Source organism: Phytophthora cinnamomi (genome assembly GCF_018691715.1).
Source record: "Phytophthora cinnamomi strain GKB4 chromosome Unknown Contig114, whole genome shotgun sequence".
Lineage (NCBI taxonomy): Eukaryota > Oomycota > Peronosporomycetes > Peronosporales > Peronosporaceae > Phytophthora > Phytophthora cinnamomi.
In genome coordinates this window covers 747835-764801 of record NW_027151047.1, presented here as the reverse complement: position 1 = coordinate 764801, position 16967 = coordinate 747835, and the positions used below count along the sequence as shown (strand labels likewise).

General features: G+C 52.8%; 1 protein-coding gene across 1 annotated transcript; it reads right to left on the bottom strand.

Moving 5' to 3' along the window:
- Positions 1–12338: 12338 nt before the first annotated feature.
- On the bottom strand, positions 12339–12662 carry IUM83_11538 (Amino acid/auxin permease protein; the record flags this gene model as incomplete). Its single annotated transcript, XM_067936109.1, has 1 exon — positions 12339–12662. The coding sequence occupies one exon, from the start codon at positions 12660–12662 to the stop codon at positions 12339–12341; it is 324 nt and encodes a 107-aa protein (XP_067781685.1).
- Between the last annotated feature and the right edge of the window lie 4305 nt (positions 12663–16967).

The following is a 16967-nucleotide window of genomic DNA, read 5'->3' as shown; positions in this document are numbered from 1 at the left end:
CAAACATGGCTGTTTAAGGCTAGGTCACGTGAGGTAATGGAGCAATAACCACCACTTCAGCGAGTTGCGGTGCCACTGTCCTGGGCTGCTCAGCAATGAAAGAGCAATCATGTAGTGGGTCTAACTTGACTCACTACTTTAGCTTACACGTTGCGCAACGTGTATGAGGAAGCGTAAGTACTTAGTAATTACTTAGGTTAATTATATTTGAATACACAAATATAAGTTAACTTAGATAAGACTCCAAGTAGGTAGTTTAAGGTAAAATGAGAACTGTATTGTTTGTAAATTGATCTTCCTCTAAAATCTGCTAAAAACTGTTTATCATCTATGAAAGGGGTTGGCAGCGGCTGGCTGTCAGAGCCCCGCTAATATGCATGTCTCTGATTGGTAGAAAGATGCTGCTTTCTACCAATAGGATCTTTGGGTATGTGTGGACCACTCATTATGGTGGCCCACTTCAATGTACCCATTGGTGTGTCTTACACCAAGGTGAGGAAGTATCTAAAACTTTTAACAGATAACCTGTCTGTTAAATTCACAAGTGGCTTGCAGCCACTTGTGCGTGTAACCCCGTTACACCATCCCCCCTTAAGGTTAGACGCGCGGGGTCTCCGCACGTCAATCTTCGGAATTGACCATTCGTCAATTCTCCGCGTTTGGAGAAGAAACCCGCGCTCATTCAACGATGAGCGCGCCTCAGAAGAAGTCCGCAAAGTCGGTGGGGAGTCACCTCTCCATCGACGACTACTTCGAACGCCAGAAGGCGAAGTACGGTGACGTCGTCGACTTCGACGACGACGATGAAGATATGGAGGGCGAGGAAGACTCGCCCTCAAAGCGCAAGGACTCAGTGTCGAGCGAATCGCTCGACCCTCACGCCAAAAACGTTCGTCCGCGTGAAGGGAACGAATCGGACGCTTCGAGTTCGAAGCGTTCGCGTACTGAGAGCGATACTCCACTCGCTTCCGCTGAGGCTCTCAGTACTCCGCGCGCTGCAGCTGCAGCGCGTGATGTCAAAGCTCAAGGCTCTCCGCGCGCTGCAGGCGCAGCGCGCGATCCATGGATGCCGTCCGCGTCCGAGATCGCGGACCGGTATGGGAACTCGGTACCTCCGAATGAGGTGCCGCTGTACGTATGCAGCGCCATCAAAGATGACGCTGTTGCTGCCGAGCTGCACTTTGATGCGGAAACGCATCAAAGGCGCGATTACTACATCGGACTCTTTCATGAGCTCCGATGGTTTCAAAGTAAGAAGACCTCTTCTCGCAGCAAAGTGCCCGAATGGCAGGTACTTTGTCAAAGTTGGAACGCTTTTGTTGAAAACTTCAACAAGAAGCCGAGTGCTTACCGTGATCGGATTAAGCAAGCGCGTGATCGCTTCGAGACGTATTCGAAGCGTGGAAAGCTGGAGCAACTTCATGTTGCTGCTGAGGAGGCAAATGTGCCGTGCGCTGTGCCCGAGGGCTTTCAGTGCACGAAGTGCTTTCCAGGCGCGGTCCGCTTGAGCGACCGCGACCTGATCGGGTACACGTCGTTCCGTGTGCCCGAGAGTCTAAAAGAGCTCCGTGCTAAATTCTTAGCACGTGAGGGTTCGGGCGCTAGCGATGATCGCAGCGCTCGTACTACTTCCGCTGCGCCAGCGCGTACTGCTCCTCGTACGCCCTCACCATTTCCGGAACGTCCTCCAGCAAGACGTTCCGCGGCTCCCATGTATCTTGATGGGGAGGAAATCCTCTCCAACGAATCCGAAAACGAGCCCCTGGAGGGTTCGTTTTCGGGATACTGTGGTCAACAATCCGCTCAACAATCCAGCGGGTTGAGCCGCGGGCGTCACGGATCGGCGGTGGCGGGGGTGGGAACACGCCCCGGGTATGATCAGCCCCGGGCTGATCAGTATGCGCCTCTCCACGACCGGGTGACCGTCGTGGAGCGTCTGCAGGGCGCTGAGTTCGCCGCCCTGAAACAGGAGCTGGCGAACCAGAAGGCCCAAGTCGCGGCGGTCTCGCAGACCGCCTCGAATATCCAGGTCGAGCTGGGGACCCAGATGAAGGGGTTGCCCCAGCGCGTCCGCGCGCTGGAGGAGAGGCTGCTCGTCGCCGAGGCCAAGTCCTCCGCTTCTGCCTCGGCTCCTGCCGACGCTTCGGGTCAGCCGAGCTAGATGGCTCGTGCTGCAGGTATGGCTTCAGCCGTCCGACGTAAACGGTCGGATGGAGGCGCATGCTAGACGGTATGTCTAGTGTGTAAGCGTTGCCGTGCCGTGCCAACACAGTGAACGGCCCGATGAAGCACGGAGCAAGTTTACTTGCTCCGAAATCCGAAACTGCATGTTTAGGCAGGTTTTGTGTAGCTAACAAAACTAATGAACCAACTTTAAATTCATTTGTGTTGCCTCTGCCCACATTGTCTGCGTTCAGCTTCTGTTGATCAACAGAAGCTGCTATTGTGTCGTGGACAAACCGAATTACGGCTTGTCTTTTGGTGATGAAACTGATTGCATCCGAGCTGAAGTCATTCAGCTCGCTCTCCGCTAGAGGCCCTGCCTCTGCGTGGTTCTTTGCGGCGTCTGCGCCCTGCGCAGACTCATGTGGTTTGCCCATTGTTGCAGCTGACACTGTGCAAGTGTCAGCGGTTTTCTGCGGCTGCTGTATTGCAGTCGTAGATCCTCCCCCACTTAAAGTGGGAGCCATCACTCCGAGTATACTCGGTAGACGTGGATGCCGCATGGCATTCACATAAAACGGTCTATGCCGGGTCGAGGCATACTGAGTTGTTGATGGCGAAATCCGCCATCGATAAGCACTCGCTCCAGTATTGGAACGAGTGAGCGTAGCTCTTCAAAATGTCGACGAGCACGCGATTCCCGTGCTCGGTTTGACCGTCCGTCAGCGGATGGTCCGCAGTCAACATTGAAAGCTGGCTCCCAAGAAGTGTAAACACTTCTTGCCACAGGTGCGCTGTGAAGCGCGGGTCTCTGTCCGACACGATGTCGGTCGGCATGCCATGGTGTTTGAACTCCATCTCGACGAACAGACGGGCCGTTTGCTTCGCGGTCACCTCTGCCGGCACCGCAGCAAGATGTATCATCTTGCTGAATCGGTCGACGAAGACCACATCACCGGTGTTCCCTCCGCTGTCCGGGGGAAGACCAAAAATGAAGTCCAAAGATATGGACTTCCAACACTCCGACGGAGTCGGTAGTGATTGTAACGGAGCCTGCGCTAATGGCGCAGGCTTTACGCGTTGGCATACCTCGCAAGCACGGATGTACTTGCGCACCCACTTATACTGGTGGTGCCAGTAGAAGACGCGCGTGAGAAGGACGTATGTCTTCTCACGTCCGAGATGTCCCGCAGTCGGGGCATCCTGATATTCGTACATGATCCTGAGTCGCAGGTCATGGTCGTTCGGCACGACAACGCGATGCGCGTTGTCGTCAACTGCATTATAAAGAAGCAGTCCGTCGTGCACCCGATATCGGTGTGCACGCGCACGAAGGTGTTTGGGCAACTTCTGACGAGCCTTGTCAGAAGGTGTTGTGCCATAGGCCAACAAGAGTTTCGCGTCCGCGTCGTGCGCGTACGCGGCCTTCACATCATCCAACAGGGACGATGTGGGTTTGCTCGATCGCATGGCGTCAATGACATTGACGTCAGCAGCTTCTTCGTAGTCCGGCCGACGTGATAACGCGTCGGCCACCACATTCAATCTTCCGGGTTTGTATTCGACCCGGAAGTTGTACTCCGCAAAGAATGAGAGCCATCTCGCCATTCTTTGTGATATGTGTGGCGACTTCACTGCGGTGCGCAGTGAAGCATGGTCGGTGTAGACCACAAATGGTCTACTTCCAAGCAAATACACTCGGAACTTTGCGAGTGCGTACTTCATGGCAAGGAGTTCCTTGTCATGTACCGGATAATTACGCTCAGCTGCTTTCAGCTGACGCGACTGGTAATAGACGACACGATCACGGCCCTCGTGATCGTGCTGCATCAACGCACATCCGATCGCGAAGTCGGACGCGTCACATACAACGTGGAATGGACGATCTTGGTCAACCACTGCCAAGATTGGTGCCTCAGTCAAGCCCCGCTTGACTGCATCGAATGCCTTTTGGCAATCGGTTGTCCAATTCCACACAGCTTCCTTCTTAAGAAGCTGTGACAGCGGGCGGATCTTGCCCGCGTAATCCTCCACGTACTTGCACAAGTACGCGGCTAAGTCAAGGAACTGCCTCAGTTCCTTGACACTTGAAGGCGTTGGCCATTCGTTAATCACTCTGACCTTTTCTGGGTCAGGGCGAACACCATTCTTCCCTACGTGACACCCAAGGACGGGTATCTCGCTCGCCCCGAAGATACACTTCATCAGGTTCGCGTAGAGCTTATGTTTTCGCATAAGCTCAAGTAGCTTCCGGAGATGCACCCTGTGCATCTCTACGTCGGTCTTCCCGTCCACAGCCCGGCTGTGGATGAACATATCATCGAAGTAGCTCGGCGCGAAGTCGCGCACCGAGCGCAACAAGTGCGTCACGCACCTGTTGAAGGTCGCAGGGACGTTCTTAAGCCCCTGTGGCATTACTAGCCACTCCCAGAGCATGCCGCTTGGCGTGCTCACTGCCGTGAGAGGGATATCGCTCTCATTAGGATTTGATGAAATCCATCTCACAAGTCGCGAGCACTGTAAACGGTGCTCCCGGCCATCGAATCGATGATAACATCTTTTCGCGGTATCGGCGTCTGCGCCGGTACCATCGCATCGTTCAGCTTGTTATACGCATGAACGATGCGCCATCCGCCCTGTGGCTTTTTGATACAGAACGTCGGAGCACTGTGCGGGGACTTTGATTCCCGCACTTGTCCTGCTTTGCGACAACTTTCAAAGAAGTCGTCGATTGCTTTTACTTGCTCTTGCAGCAGTGGCCACTGCCGCGTGACACAGTACTTCGTACCCGGCACGAGATCAATCTCGTGCTGAATACCCTTATCCTGCGGAAGCTCCGCAGGAATCTCTTCCGGGAGTACGTCTTTGTACTCCCTCAATAATTCGTAATAGGGACTCGACTTCAGCGAGTCCCAACCTTGTTCCTCGAAGCGCTCTCACTTCGTCTTCGCACTGAGAGTGTCTTCACTCTCAGTGGTACTTCCCATGAAGAGCTGCCTCAGCTCTTCGCTCTCGCTCTCCGTTCTTTCGCTGTCCGAAAGAACGCAGACTTGCTCGATGCGTCCATCGTGCAAGTCGCGCGTGAAGCGCTTCCAGCTCATGACCGGAAGCGAAGTCAACTCCGACGCCGTCGTCGGAGGACTAGCGAGTTCTATCTCGCGATACTGGAATCCAGTATCGGTGCGCGTCAAGACGCTTAGCGTCTCGACGTCCGGCGTCACCGCCTCAGTCTGCCCAGCAGACTGTTCTTGTTGTGTCTCGGTCCCGGACCGAGACTTGCGCAGCGTTCTCCGCTTGCGCCGTCTTCTTGTTGAGCGGAGCCCGGGTCCGCACAGTTGTTCTTCTGGTCCAGGCCCGGCCGTGGACGGTTGTTCGCCGGCGGACCCTGTCCGCGGGCGCGCGGTATCAAGCCCGGCTTGACCGCATGTTCCTTCGTGCAGCCCGGCTGCACGGTAATGTGTCCCTTCGCCGGCAGACCCTGTCTGCGGGCGCGCGATATCAAGCCCGGCTTGATCGCATGGCGCTTCGTCGTGCAGCCCGGCTGCACGACAGCATGCAAATTGCGTCAGTGCGGTACGTTTGCAACCGTCCGCACTGTTTGCAGCGTCAACTCCCGGAGTTGACACGCCTTCGTCACCTCGACGCCATTCATTGGCGGAGCCCCTCATGACCGAGGGTGCGTCGGCTCCCGGAGCCGACACGTCGTTGTCGACCTGACCTCTTCGGGTCAGGGACTGTCCCTTACACGCTTGAACGTGGGTGTTGGTTCCCGGAACCAACACATCTTTTTCTTCCGCCGTCGGCAGCATTGCCGACGTGGGTCTCACTTGTGTGCGCCCTCGCGCACTTCTTGGGCACTCCGGGACAGCAGTATTAAGCGCTGTCTCGACTGGTGAGCCGCGCGCACCTGCTGGTGCGTGCGCTGCGGTAACAGGGCCATCGCTCTCTGTTCCGCTGTCGCGGCCGAAGCGCACGAGCGTGCGCTTCTTCCAATCTATCACCAGATCATGCCGTGCAAGCCACGGCATGCCCATTACCACGTCGAACTTATCGTCCAGGTCCAGGACGATAAAATGTTCGACAAACATTCGTTGTTTGTACGAGAAGCGCACGTTCACGACGCGCTTTTCGATCTTCACGATGGCACCTGTTGCCAGTCGCTCCTCCAGAAGACTTCGAGGTACATTTACCTCCTCGAAGTCAAGTCTCGGCAGGCTTCGTAGTCGAACAAAGTTTTTCGACGCGCCTGAATCTACCAAAGCTCGAAGAGAGTCACTCGCTCTCTTCAAGTAAACCTTCAAGATGACTAGGTTCGGCCTGTCATCTTGTTTCTTGCAGCGAGAGCTAGTCTCACTGGGGGCTGCAGTCCTCAGTGTCGCGTGCCCGATGTCGGCACGCGTGACTGCATTACCAGTAGGGCGCCCCGCGCCTACTGGATGTTCGCGTGTTTTGTTAGTCCGCGGCGATGCCTAGCATCGCCACGACAGCCACCTCCAGGGGGCATGGGAGCTGTGCACTCCCGTGCGAAGTGACCGATCCTTCCGCAACGGAAGTATCGCACGTTGCCTCCCTGCTGCTGGTAACCAGCAGTTGTTGCGTTCGAGAGGTCCATTGGCTCCGGACCTCCCGTCCTCGCTACCGGGCGCGGTTGCGGCCTCGGTACGTTTACATGGAGTTTAGCCTGCCGCAGGCTAAACTCTTCTTGCATGGCAAGAGTGATTGCAGCTTCGAGAGTACTCGGGTACTCTCGGAAGAGATAGGTCTTCACAGGCCCATCTCTAAGTCTCTTCATGAACGTGCCGACCTTGGTCGCCTCGTCTATCGGGTTAGTCACGATATTTGATACCAAATATCGTGCGCGCTGCGCGTAAGCATGGACGTCATGCTTACCCTACTGAAGGTCGAGGAACTCCGCCCTCGACCGGAACTCGTTTTGCGGGGGCTCAAACGCTTGTCTGAGCTCCTCTTTGAACACTTCGTACGTGCTGAAGCACATAGGATCAGAGAGTCGGCGTCCATACGCCCAACTCCTTGCGCGTCCGCCAAGGCAGGACATGGCGAACGCGACCTTCGACATCGGGTCGACGATGCGTCGAGCCGCTATGGCTGTGTCGAGCTCGACAAGCCATCGGAGGAGAGGCTCGCCCTCTCTTCCCACGTAATTGCTCACGCTCAATTTTAATGGTTGAGCACGCGGTGTCGTCCCCGACGACGCCGTCGCTGAGGAAGCAGCATCGTAGCTATCGCCGCTTCTCCAATGACTGTTGACAGTCGTTGGAGGGCTTCCCACTCTGGGTTAGACAGGTGGGGGCAGTCAGCGCGTGCAACATGCGTTGCAGGCGTGTTGGAGCTCTCCATGGGCACCTCCGTGCTCATGTGGTTCTCGGCTCCGCGTTCGTACACCGCGTACGAACGTCAAGCAGTCGGTCGTTTGACGGACTACAAAGTGCTACCAGGTGTAGTGGGTCTAACTTGACTCACTACTTTAGCTTACACGTTGCGCAACGTGTATGAGGAAGCGTAAGTACTTAGTAATTACTTAGGTTAATTATATTTGAATACACAAATATAAGTTAACTTAGATAAGACTCCAAGTAAGTAGTTTAAGGTAAAATGAGAACTGTATTGTTTGTAAATTGATCTTCCTCTAAAATCTGCTAAAAACTGTTTATCATCTATGAAAGGGGTTGGCAGCAGCTGGCTGTCAGAGCCCCGCTAATATGCATGTCTCTGATTGGTAGAAAGATGCTGCTTTCTACCAATAGGATCTTTGGGTATGTGTGGACCACTCATTGTGGTGGCCCACTTCAATGTATCCATTGGTGTGACTTACACCAAGGTGAGGAAGTATCTAAAACTTTTAACAGATATCCTATCTGTTAAATTCACAAGTGGCTTGCAGCCACTTGTGCGTGTAACCCCGTTACAAATCAAACCGAACGGCAATCGTCACTGACTGTGTGAGGGCCATCGCCAGTGCCAGAATGCTGCGCAGCGTGCTCGCTACAGACGGATTATGAATGCGAAGAAACAAAATCACGCTGACATCCAAATGTGCTATGTTAGCGCATCCGAGGTAGCTGTAAGTGCTGGTCTGCTGACAAGCAGGTCCACATCGGCGCTACCTGTCTAGACAAGTAGAAACACCGTGTAAAGCTTGGTATTATCCAACCATTCGGTGAACTTGCGGCGTGTGGTTCGTAGATACGCCACTCCGTGAACCAGCGCTCTTCAACCGCCGTAGACTTTTTGCGTTTCAGTTCGTACCGTTATTAATCCCGGTTTACGCTTTAATAGGGGTAATTCAAGGGGTTTCACCACCTCGTGAAGCCAAACCCTACCTCAATTCGTAGCGTAAAGTGTAGTGTTTTACGTAGCCCTTCACTGCCTGACACAAACGCGACCACAGGGTTCTATAAACGATCGTTCAGGATTTAGTGTCATCTTAACCTATCGAAAGAGGAGACTTTCTATTGCCGCTGTTCATGGGTCATATCTATGTTCTTGATGTTCTTATGGGGAATTTCTCTCGAAACGTGCCCTGGTCAGGCTATGCTAGTTCGTGTCACCTAACCTATTTCAAGAGCTTATATCATGCGTCTATAAAAGGATAGACAACCTCATACAAAAGCCATAAAAATACTACGTGCGTTTCGTTATATATGGGGGGGGGTCGCTCCAATTATTCCAGTTTATGGTTTGGACCGATTTGCGGAGCGATTCGGCGCGGTCGATTCAACCAATATTCCCGAGAAATTTCAAGTAGAACGTTCAATAATTCGATTGCTTTCGTGACAAGGACACGGGCAAACGCAGCGTGAACTAGTAGACTCGCTGTGCCATCTGACATGAGGTGCTAGAACGCAGTGCCGACGGCGTTCTTCCTCACTGAGGAAAGGCGACCACCGCAACCAAGTTTGGTGTGCACAAACGCACCGTAGGAAGTATATGGTGCCTCTACAATGCGTATGTTCCTACCAGAAACATTGCCTGTGACAAGAAGGCCCGGCTATACTATCTCGTGAAAGGGGAGAAAACCTCGCAACACCACCGCAAGAGCGCTCGCCATATCGACGAGCCCATGCTTCTCGCAGCTGTGGACCGTCCAAGGCGAAAAGCTATTTTGTTGATTCCGAAACTTGATATTGTATTTTTTGGGATTACGATGTTTTGGGCAATGCAGATGGGACCCCAACATGAATAATTTTACACCTTTCTAACACGATAAATCTAATCAGATGTGTCACATTAAAACTACTATCACTCGGGATATGTTGAAAACATTTCGGACCGGAGGAAGCATTTAGGGCATCTCTACCGGCAAGTTCTAACGAGAGTCTTCAAGGGGAAGAGAAAGGTCTTGAGGACTTCGGCGTATATAAGACGTGGCATTTCGTCAGCGTCCTGCTGCGACAAGTTTTACCACAAGTCTTAAGCCATGACTTCAACCAATCAGTTGCAAACAATCCTCACCCGAGAACACGGAAGACATGCCCATCCGCCACGAGGTGCGGGATGCTGTCAACGGAAGCGACTCTGATGACGAATTCTTCGAGGTCGCGTACATGTTCCCGTGGTGCGGCTACAGGAGAATGCGTGCGCGCTAGTTAACATGAATCCAGGAGTGCTTGGTGGAGAGTGTCCCGAGTGTGGTGTTAGGAAGGCTGAAACGGCCGTGGCTCCCGAACGCCAGAGACACAACCTTCGAAGCGTGGGACGGAAGTTACACAAGGTTGTGAATCGGATTCTATGGAGGTGTTTCCAGGAAGGGTACATCAAGGCGACCCGAGCGAACCGATTCCAAATTCCGAGTTAGGTCTCCCGGATGGAGATAGGTTGGACGAAGACGAATCCGACTTGCCGAACTACTTCGGTCGTGGAGTGCGACCGCAGCATCAGCTTCGTGGACCACCGGTATTCGCGAGTCTCAACTGCAGGCGGCCGTCCACCTTCGAGCATTTGGGTTGCTCGCGCACGCAGTCTGGCTCGCCCAGACATAATGCTCTCCTAAGTGAGTTGCTTCCATTCTTGATACCACATATGCCACCTCCACAGATCAGGAACGTTCCTCACACAATCACCGGAGCGAGAGGTGTTCGGGTGTCAGTCCAGACATCCCGCTTCAAAGTGTTCACCACCTTCACGTCTGTAGCACACGATCGCGCACCGCACAAAATCGCAGTCACCCAGCGGGCACAGCGGCCAGCCCAAACTACATCACGCTGGGGATTAGTGTTACCGTAGCAGATTTGCGCATTCGCGATTTTAACCAAGTACGAGCTGCACGGCGAACCTCCGGGATGTCCATGGGATCGCGCCGTCACCGTAGATGAACACTGACCCCGCATCTAGGAGGATAATGAGTCCCTCCCGATTGCTCGATCGTACTCCTGCACAGCGCATCAAATCCATACTGAGTAGCACACGAACGCCTTCTCCGATATCCGTGATCCACCATTCGATAATGTAAACCAGCCGATGCCCCAAAAGGATCTTAACTTCAGCGCTAGCCGAGATATAGCTCAAGCCTCCTCCTAACTCGGACACCTTAATCCTCTTCCGTAGGTTCAGTATGAGTTTGAGTCTACGCGCAAGATTCAGACCCATCACCCTAACAGTCGCTCCGGTGTCAAGGAGGCCTTCGGTCCTGATTGTTCACAGCACCATCGCTATTTGTTGTCGTTGACCATCAGAACCGTTCTATACCTACCATCTGTAGCGTGACGGTTCCGACTGACGAGGTGCCGGCGCCTGGCGGGGGGGGGGGGGCAGACACCATGAAGACGGAGGCGCCCTGGAGTAGGGTGGGAACACGAAGAGAGTGGCGCATCTGGGAGGAGAGGGGTGCCCAAGGGAATGTAAGACTGGCAGGTGGGGAGAGAGCGGCACCAGTGGAAATGGCAGCGACCGCGAGCAAGAGGAGATTCCCTACAGCGAGAAGACGGCGGATGGAAAGTGGGCGTCAGAATGGAGGAGGGTGTTTAGCTCGCGGAGAGCGGCGGCCGGGAGGAAGGCAGCAGGCGGTACGACGCGGCGTGCGAATGACGGCGACAAACAGGAGGAGGGTAACCAGCAGAAGGGCGACGGCCGGTGTCCCTTATAAGCGTGGCGAACAGCGGGAATGATGTCGGGGAGCAGGACGATGGCGAGCGTAAGGAGGGCGGCGATTTGGATGACAGCGGGCGGGCAAGACGAGGACGAGGAAGCGGCGTCCTGGCGGAGAATGGCGAGCAGCAGGGTGACGTCGCTCGGGAGGCGTGTGTGGGGGCTGGGTGATGGCGACGAGCAGGACGAGAAGAGGGCGGACATGGAAAGCGGTGAACAGATGGAGAGAGGCTGCTGAGAGGAGCCCGGCGAGCAAGACGGCAACAAGTTATGAAGGTGAGTAAAAAGGACTCGGAGCGAGGCGTGCAGCGCGCCGGATAGCGGCAAGGGGAAGGAGGGCAGTGGGATGAAAGAGGGTGGCGATCTGACCTACGGTGGCGTCTACGAGGACGACGGCACGCGCAAGGAGAATGTCAAGCGGGAGGAAGGCCTGCAGCCACTGTCTGCCGTGTTGCCGCCAGCCCCTGCGGGGTGCTGCTGCTGGCGGGATGTCCCGTAGGGGCGCTCCACCACTAGTGCGCAAATACTGTATAATACAAATAACTTGTAATAAATTGTTTCTTTATGTACCCGCATCGTGCTTTTTAGTGCTTCGTTCGTATCTAGCACACTTCGCATGAACGCTGTTCGTTTATGTCGTGCTGGGGGAATTGGAGGGCATGCCCAGATGAAACATCATTGCAAATTGCTCGAAGCAGTCTGACACAGTCAATACAAAAGCTAACTAAATTGTCAGCGGGCATACATCATGGGACCCCAACCGTTATGCAGACGATGTCCCCACTTGTGGCATCCCTCGCAGTACTCGTTTCGGCCGGGTTGACCTTAGGCGGATACGTATGAGTGGGAGCCGGCATGGGCTTTGTGGATGCGGCGCCCCAGGGGCCACCATCAGGCGCATTTTATTGCACGGTACCCTTAACGAACAGGGCTTCTTTTGTCCCCGGTGTTTCGTATATTCAATTAGGGATCGTTGGAGCTTGAGCATACTGGATTGTCGGCAATTCCGCCGTTTCATCAGATGGTTCTTCTTCAATTTCGTCCGAGTCATCAGCGTTGGCTACATACGCTCAATCTCGTCGCTTGGGTCGGAACTGATCACGAAACAGGTTATGCGGCCGGAAAGCCCCAGTCGTGATACCCCAAGACGGAGCGTTGTCGCTGCCATGCAACCCTACTCGGTGCTTCAGGATATATTCCAGGTCCGCGACCGTCTTGATCCGGTGGATCACGAATGGCGGCTTTGGTTGGTCGTCCTTGCGCTTCCAGATGAATTGGAGCACATGTTCCTTGCGCTGGTTGCTGGTCCTCCGGGCGTCGACATCCGCGCGCTCCGCTGCGATATACAGGCGGTACAGGAACGTCAAAGCACTCTCGTCCTTGCGCTGCGTCATATCGTAGTAGCGCTCGATCCTCGGACACCTTGGACTTGCCGTACTCGCGCCTGAACGCCCGGGAGACCCCCGCGTACACAGTCGCGGCGGTCATGGTGGAAGCGCTGGTCACGCCAGTTCCAGACCTCCGGGAATCGTCGGCGTGAGCACGCAGACTTTGGTCCGATCGAACCATCCGCTCTGGGACGCTAGGTTCAAGAACGTCGATCACCTGCGTCGCGGTGGGGAGCGGAGCGTGTTTGCCGAAGTCCCACAGGGCGGAGAAAGTCACGTACGGCCTGAATGTCATGACCGTAGTGCCACCCTGGGTAGTAGTAGTCGCGACGTTAACATGCACTTCGGCTACCGCGCTATCGGAGGCTTCATCGCTTAAGCTCTTGACTCTATACCATTGTACGGCGTTATGCACAAAACCAACACTCAAATTCGAACCGTGTGCGGTCGAATTCAAACGAACTTTACAAAATAATAACCGATGCATTATAGTTGGTTGTACCCAGCAGCACTTGGAAATGACGGGAAGCTTGGCGCGAACGCTATGCTCGTACATTCTTCGAGCCACTTCTCATTTGGCACACACCCTACAAGCGATACCAGCAACAAGTGCGTGCGTACATCCTGCGCGCGGGTGAGGAGTGGAAGAGGGTGGCGGGGCTTCATGAGCGGACCGCCTGGGGATGAAACACGACGACGATGGACATCGGCGACTATAGCGGCGTCAAGAAGGAGCGTGGTGGCTCCGAGAAGAAGCTCGCCGACGCGCACGCACGTCGCCTACCTGCTCAGCGAGCTCGCTAGTACACCTGAATTGACACTTGCTCAGACGGTTAAGCTCGTTGAACAGAAGTTTAAGGTACGCATGAATCGAGAGGCTGTGCACCGAGCTATGGATGCTTCGCACTGAAGAAGCTCCACCGCGAATCGATGTTTTGACATGTGCATTGAAGATGATTATATGATGATTACGCCAAGCACCTTTTTTAATTGCAATAAAAGGAGGTGGGTTTGTAGTTAAAGTTTGGGAAAATGATTAAAAACAATTAGTGGGGGAGCGCGTTTTTACCTACGAAAGGGAACTTCGACTCGTTGCTCCCTGTATTTGGGCCGGTTCAGGATCGAGTGTAGACAATTCCACACCATTATCCGGGTGGTAAATGCTTGTAGGTTAACAGAAGATGCTTGTTGATTTTCAGTCAGCGTTCGGATCTACTGAAGACGTTGACGCCTTTATCGAAATGTTACCGGTCAAAGAGACGCACGCTGTCTATGAAGCTTTCTGCTCAAGAAACGAGAAGCGCTGCATGTCTTCTTGTAGATGATGCACTGGGTTCAAATATCCATGGAAATTGGAGGTTAGAGTTGTAGATTAGGTCTCAATTTCAGAAATAAAAACATTCTCAAAGAACTTTCATATTACAGATAACTCGCCAGATGATTCGCGACCGCCGCGATTTTCTGAAACGGTTTCTTATGCGCAAACGAACGTTTCTCGATGAGCATGTTGGGCGTGGGATCAAGGTGGAGCTAGACCCTTCGAATGACCAGAGCTGGATATGAAAGTTCCGGTTTCAAGGTTTTTGATGAGAACAAGTCCAATGGCATACACCACCACCTATGAATGGCCATGAACGAAGTGGATATCATCGAAGATCAGCGGATAATTGAACGAATTTGGCTACCGTATTCATGCAAAAAGTGCACGTATTTTCGTACGCCTTCAAGGGAGCAGAAGCAACCGCCAGAATTGTCGAACAAAGCTAGACCGCTCAACCGAGTTTGGCAGACAGGTAGTTATGGAGCAGAAATACACTTGGGTTGTGATCGGATTTGTTTGTTGCCTGTACCCCTTTGTAGTTGTGCGCTAGGGTTTAAACCGTTGTTAGCGTGCTTCCGGTATGATTCATCGAATGCGAGGTCCCCAAAGCACTACTTTTTTATAAAGAAGAGGCAGCTACAACATTCGATTTTCAATCCGATCCGACCACAAACGTATTCGTACCTTGTCTTGCAAAACGCCTTAATTGCGAAAATGTGCTCTCTCATCGTGAAAGCGTCAACCTAAAACCGCTACACGGTACCTTTATTTGATATAAAGCATACTAATGGATGAGTATAATTAATACAAGTTAAAGCCAAAGTTTACGCTTCCTCATCCTCATTCGCGTACGAGCAAGCCGTAGTAGTGAGCCAAAGTAGGCTCCCCACATTGAATATGATGGGCAATGTTGTAGTTACATTTTATAGCTGGTGCCTCAAGGTCCAATGGACGGTGGATCTACGTTAGCACAACACTCTCAGCACCCAACATACCTCCTGTCCGGGGGAATTACAGCGCCCAAGACCCTAAAGCAGTTCAGCGATTGAAAACCATGACAGAGTGTAAGCGAGTCATGATCTGATTCAGCCTGCCGAGTGGTAACCTAGAACAACCGCTTTGAGCCCAACATGGATATGGGGCACGGCTGCATTGAAAATTTAGATGAAATCGCAGGTCCGTCCTTCCCTCAACACAGATTTCTTGAGGAAAAAACGATTATCGACCAGTTGTCTGAATATACATGTACTTGTGAGACCCAAAGGTGAGCCTGGGCGTTAAAACCCCTCATGTGCTATTACACACGACATGGAAAGCAACTACGTCACCCGTAATGACTTCAATAAGCTGGGCAATTACCGCATGGCAGCGGATACGAAGATCAACTCCATGGACAAGTTCCTTCTCTGAAAGCACTTCACGATGCTGTGCGTTCCCGTAGAAGCGGTTCCGAGGTAGGTCCAGGCGTTCATCGCTAAAAATCAAGGTGATATCAAATATGAGCACATAACGAATTTCGCAACACGGTAGCTGCTCGCCCAAATCGCACACAACTCGAAACATCTTCGTCGATAGAAGGTACGACAGCACAACTCGCGGATCAATGCGGTGGGGCAGAATAAGTGCTTCCATCAGACAGGCTCGTTACTGAGGCGTAGGAAACTTCAGGAGCGCATGTAGCTGAATCGCAGGCGACGGATGTCCAGCTGATTGTAGAAAAGCAGGTTGCGGATTCACGGGCGATGGGAGTCGCCGTCGCCAACCCTCCTATTGAGGAAAGTCAAGGCAATCATGCACCCGATCGCATTGACGAGTTATCGGATGGGGAGCCAGAATGGGAGCCACCTACAGTGGAAGTAGGTTATTCTGAAGCCAATCTCGCCAGTGAAAAGAAGCTAGGCCCTATCGCCTCAATCCCATCAAATGTGCAAATGGCGGAGCTCTCGGATAGGAAGTATGACTGAACATACAACCTCCTGAGGTATGCTCAAAATGGGCTTCTTAGTGGTAAAGCTAATTTGGCGCCTTTTGAGGTCCCAATGGGATTCCTTACCAGACAGAGTGGATATCCAACACATCTACAGACATAAGCGAGGTAGATCGTGGGCATCGACGTTAGCGGTGGGTGCGAAAACAAAAATAGTGCGAAAACAAGAATGGTGCGAAAACAAGAATGGGCAGCGCGATCAAGACCGATAGGGTGAGATGGAGCGCATGGCGGGAGAGGGCACGCGCGCTTCTGACGGCGGCGCGTGTGCGCGCGCACTAGATGGCTCAGCTGGCTAAGTTGTCTAAAATTGTCGGGACTAGCACACCAGTTTTGTAGTGAATATTGGAGCAAGCAGAGCTAATACCTGAAACGCCGAAACAACGACGCAGCATGTTACGGTACCCATATTCATTCGTAAGTACCATTGCATGTGAATTCCTAGCCAACGATGGAAGTACATGGCCGTCCTCCTGAACAGGTGGCGTGCCCATCCAGGTTCAAGGCTCGATTATGATGACGAAATATTCATTCTCCCCTTGCTTAAAAAATGGTTGCTGTCACGTAACCTAGTAGCATCTTGACTTCTCGAAGTTTTCATGCAAGGCCGTTCTCCTGCTATATTTACTTTCAGCGAAAATGTCATCAAGACCCTGATCATACGATATAAAACTGATCGCTGAAAAGCTTTAGCGTGCCTTCTACTTGTTCCAGTTGTGACGATTTCGTTAGTGACCCAGTCTCTCGTTCAGGTCAAGCTACCGTCTCTAATCACAAAAGCAATGACTCACTCATCAGCGGCATAAAAGGAATCCTGCAGAATACTCGCCATCCAGTCTGCTGAAATTCATATCACAAGATCAAGCAATGGGTGATTTTGAGAGCTCAGCTTAATCTGGGCACAAAGCACGCGAATCCAATCCACTATTTGCGTTATTAGTATTAGCGGAAAACCGACTACTTCATAGTGTAAACATGCGTAATCTTTGACACATATGAGAAC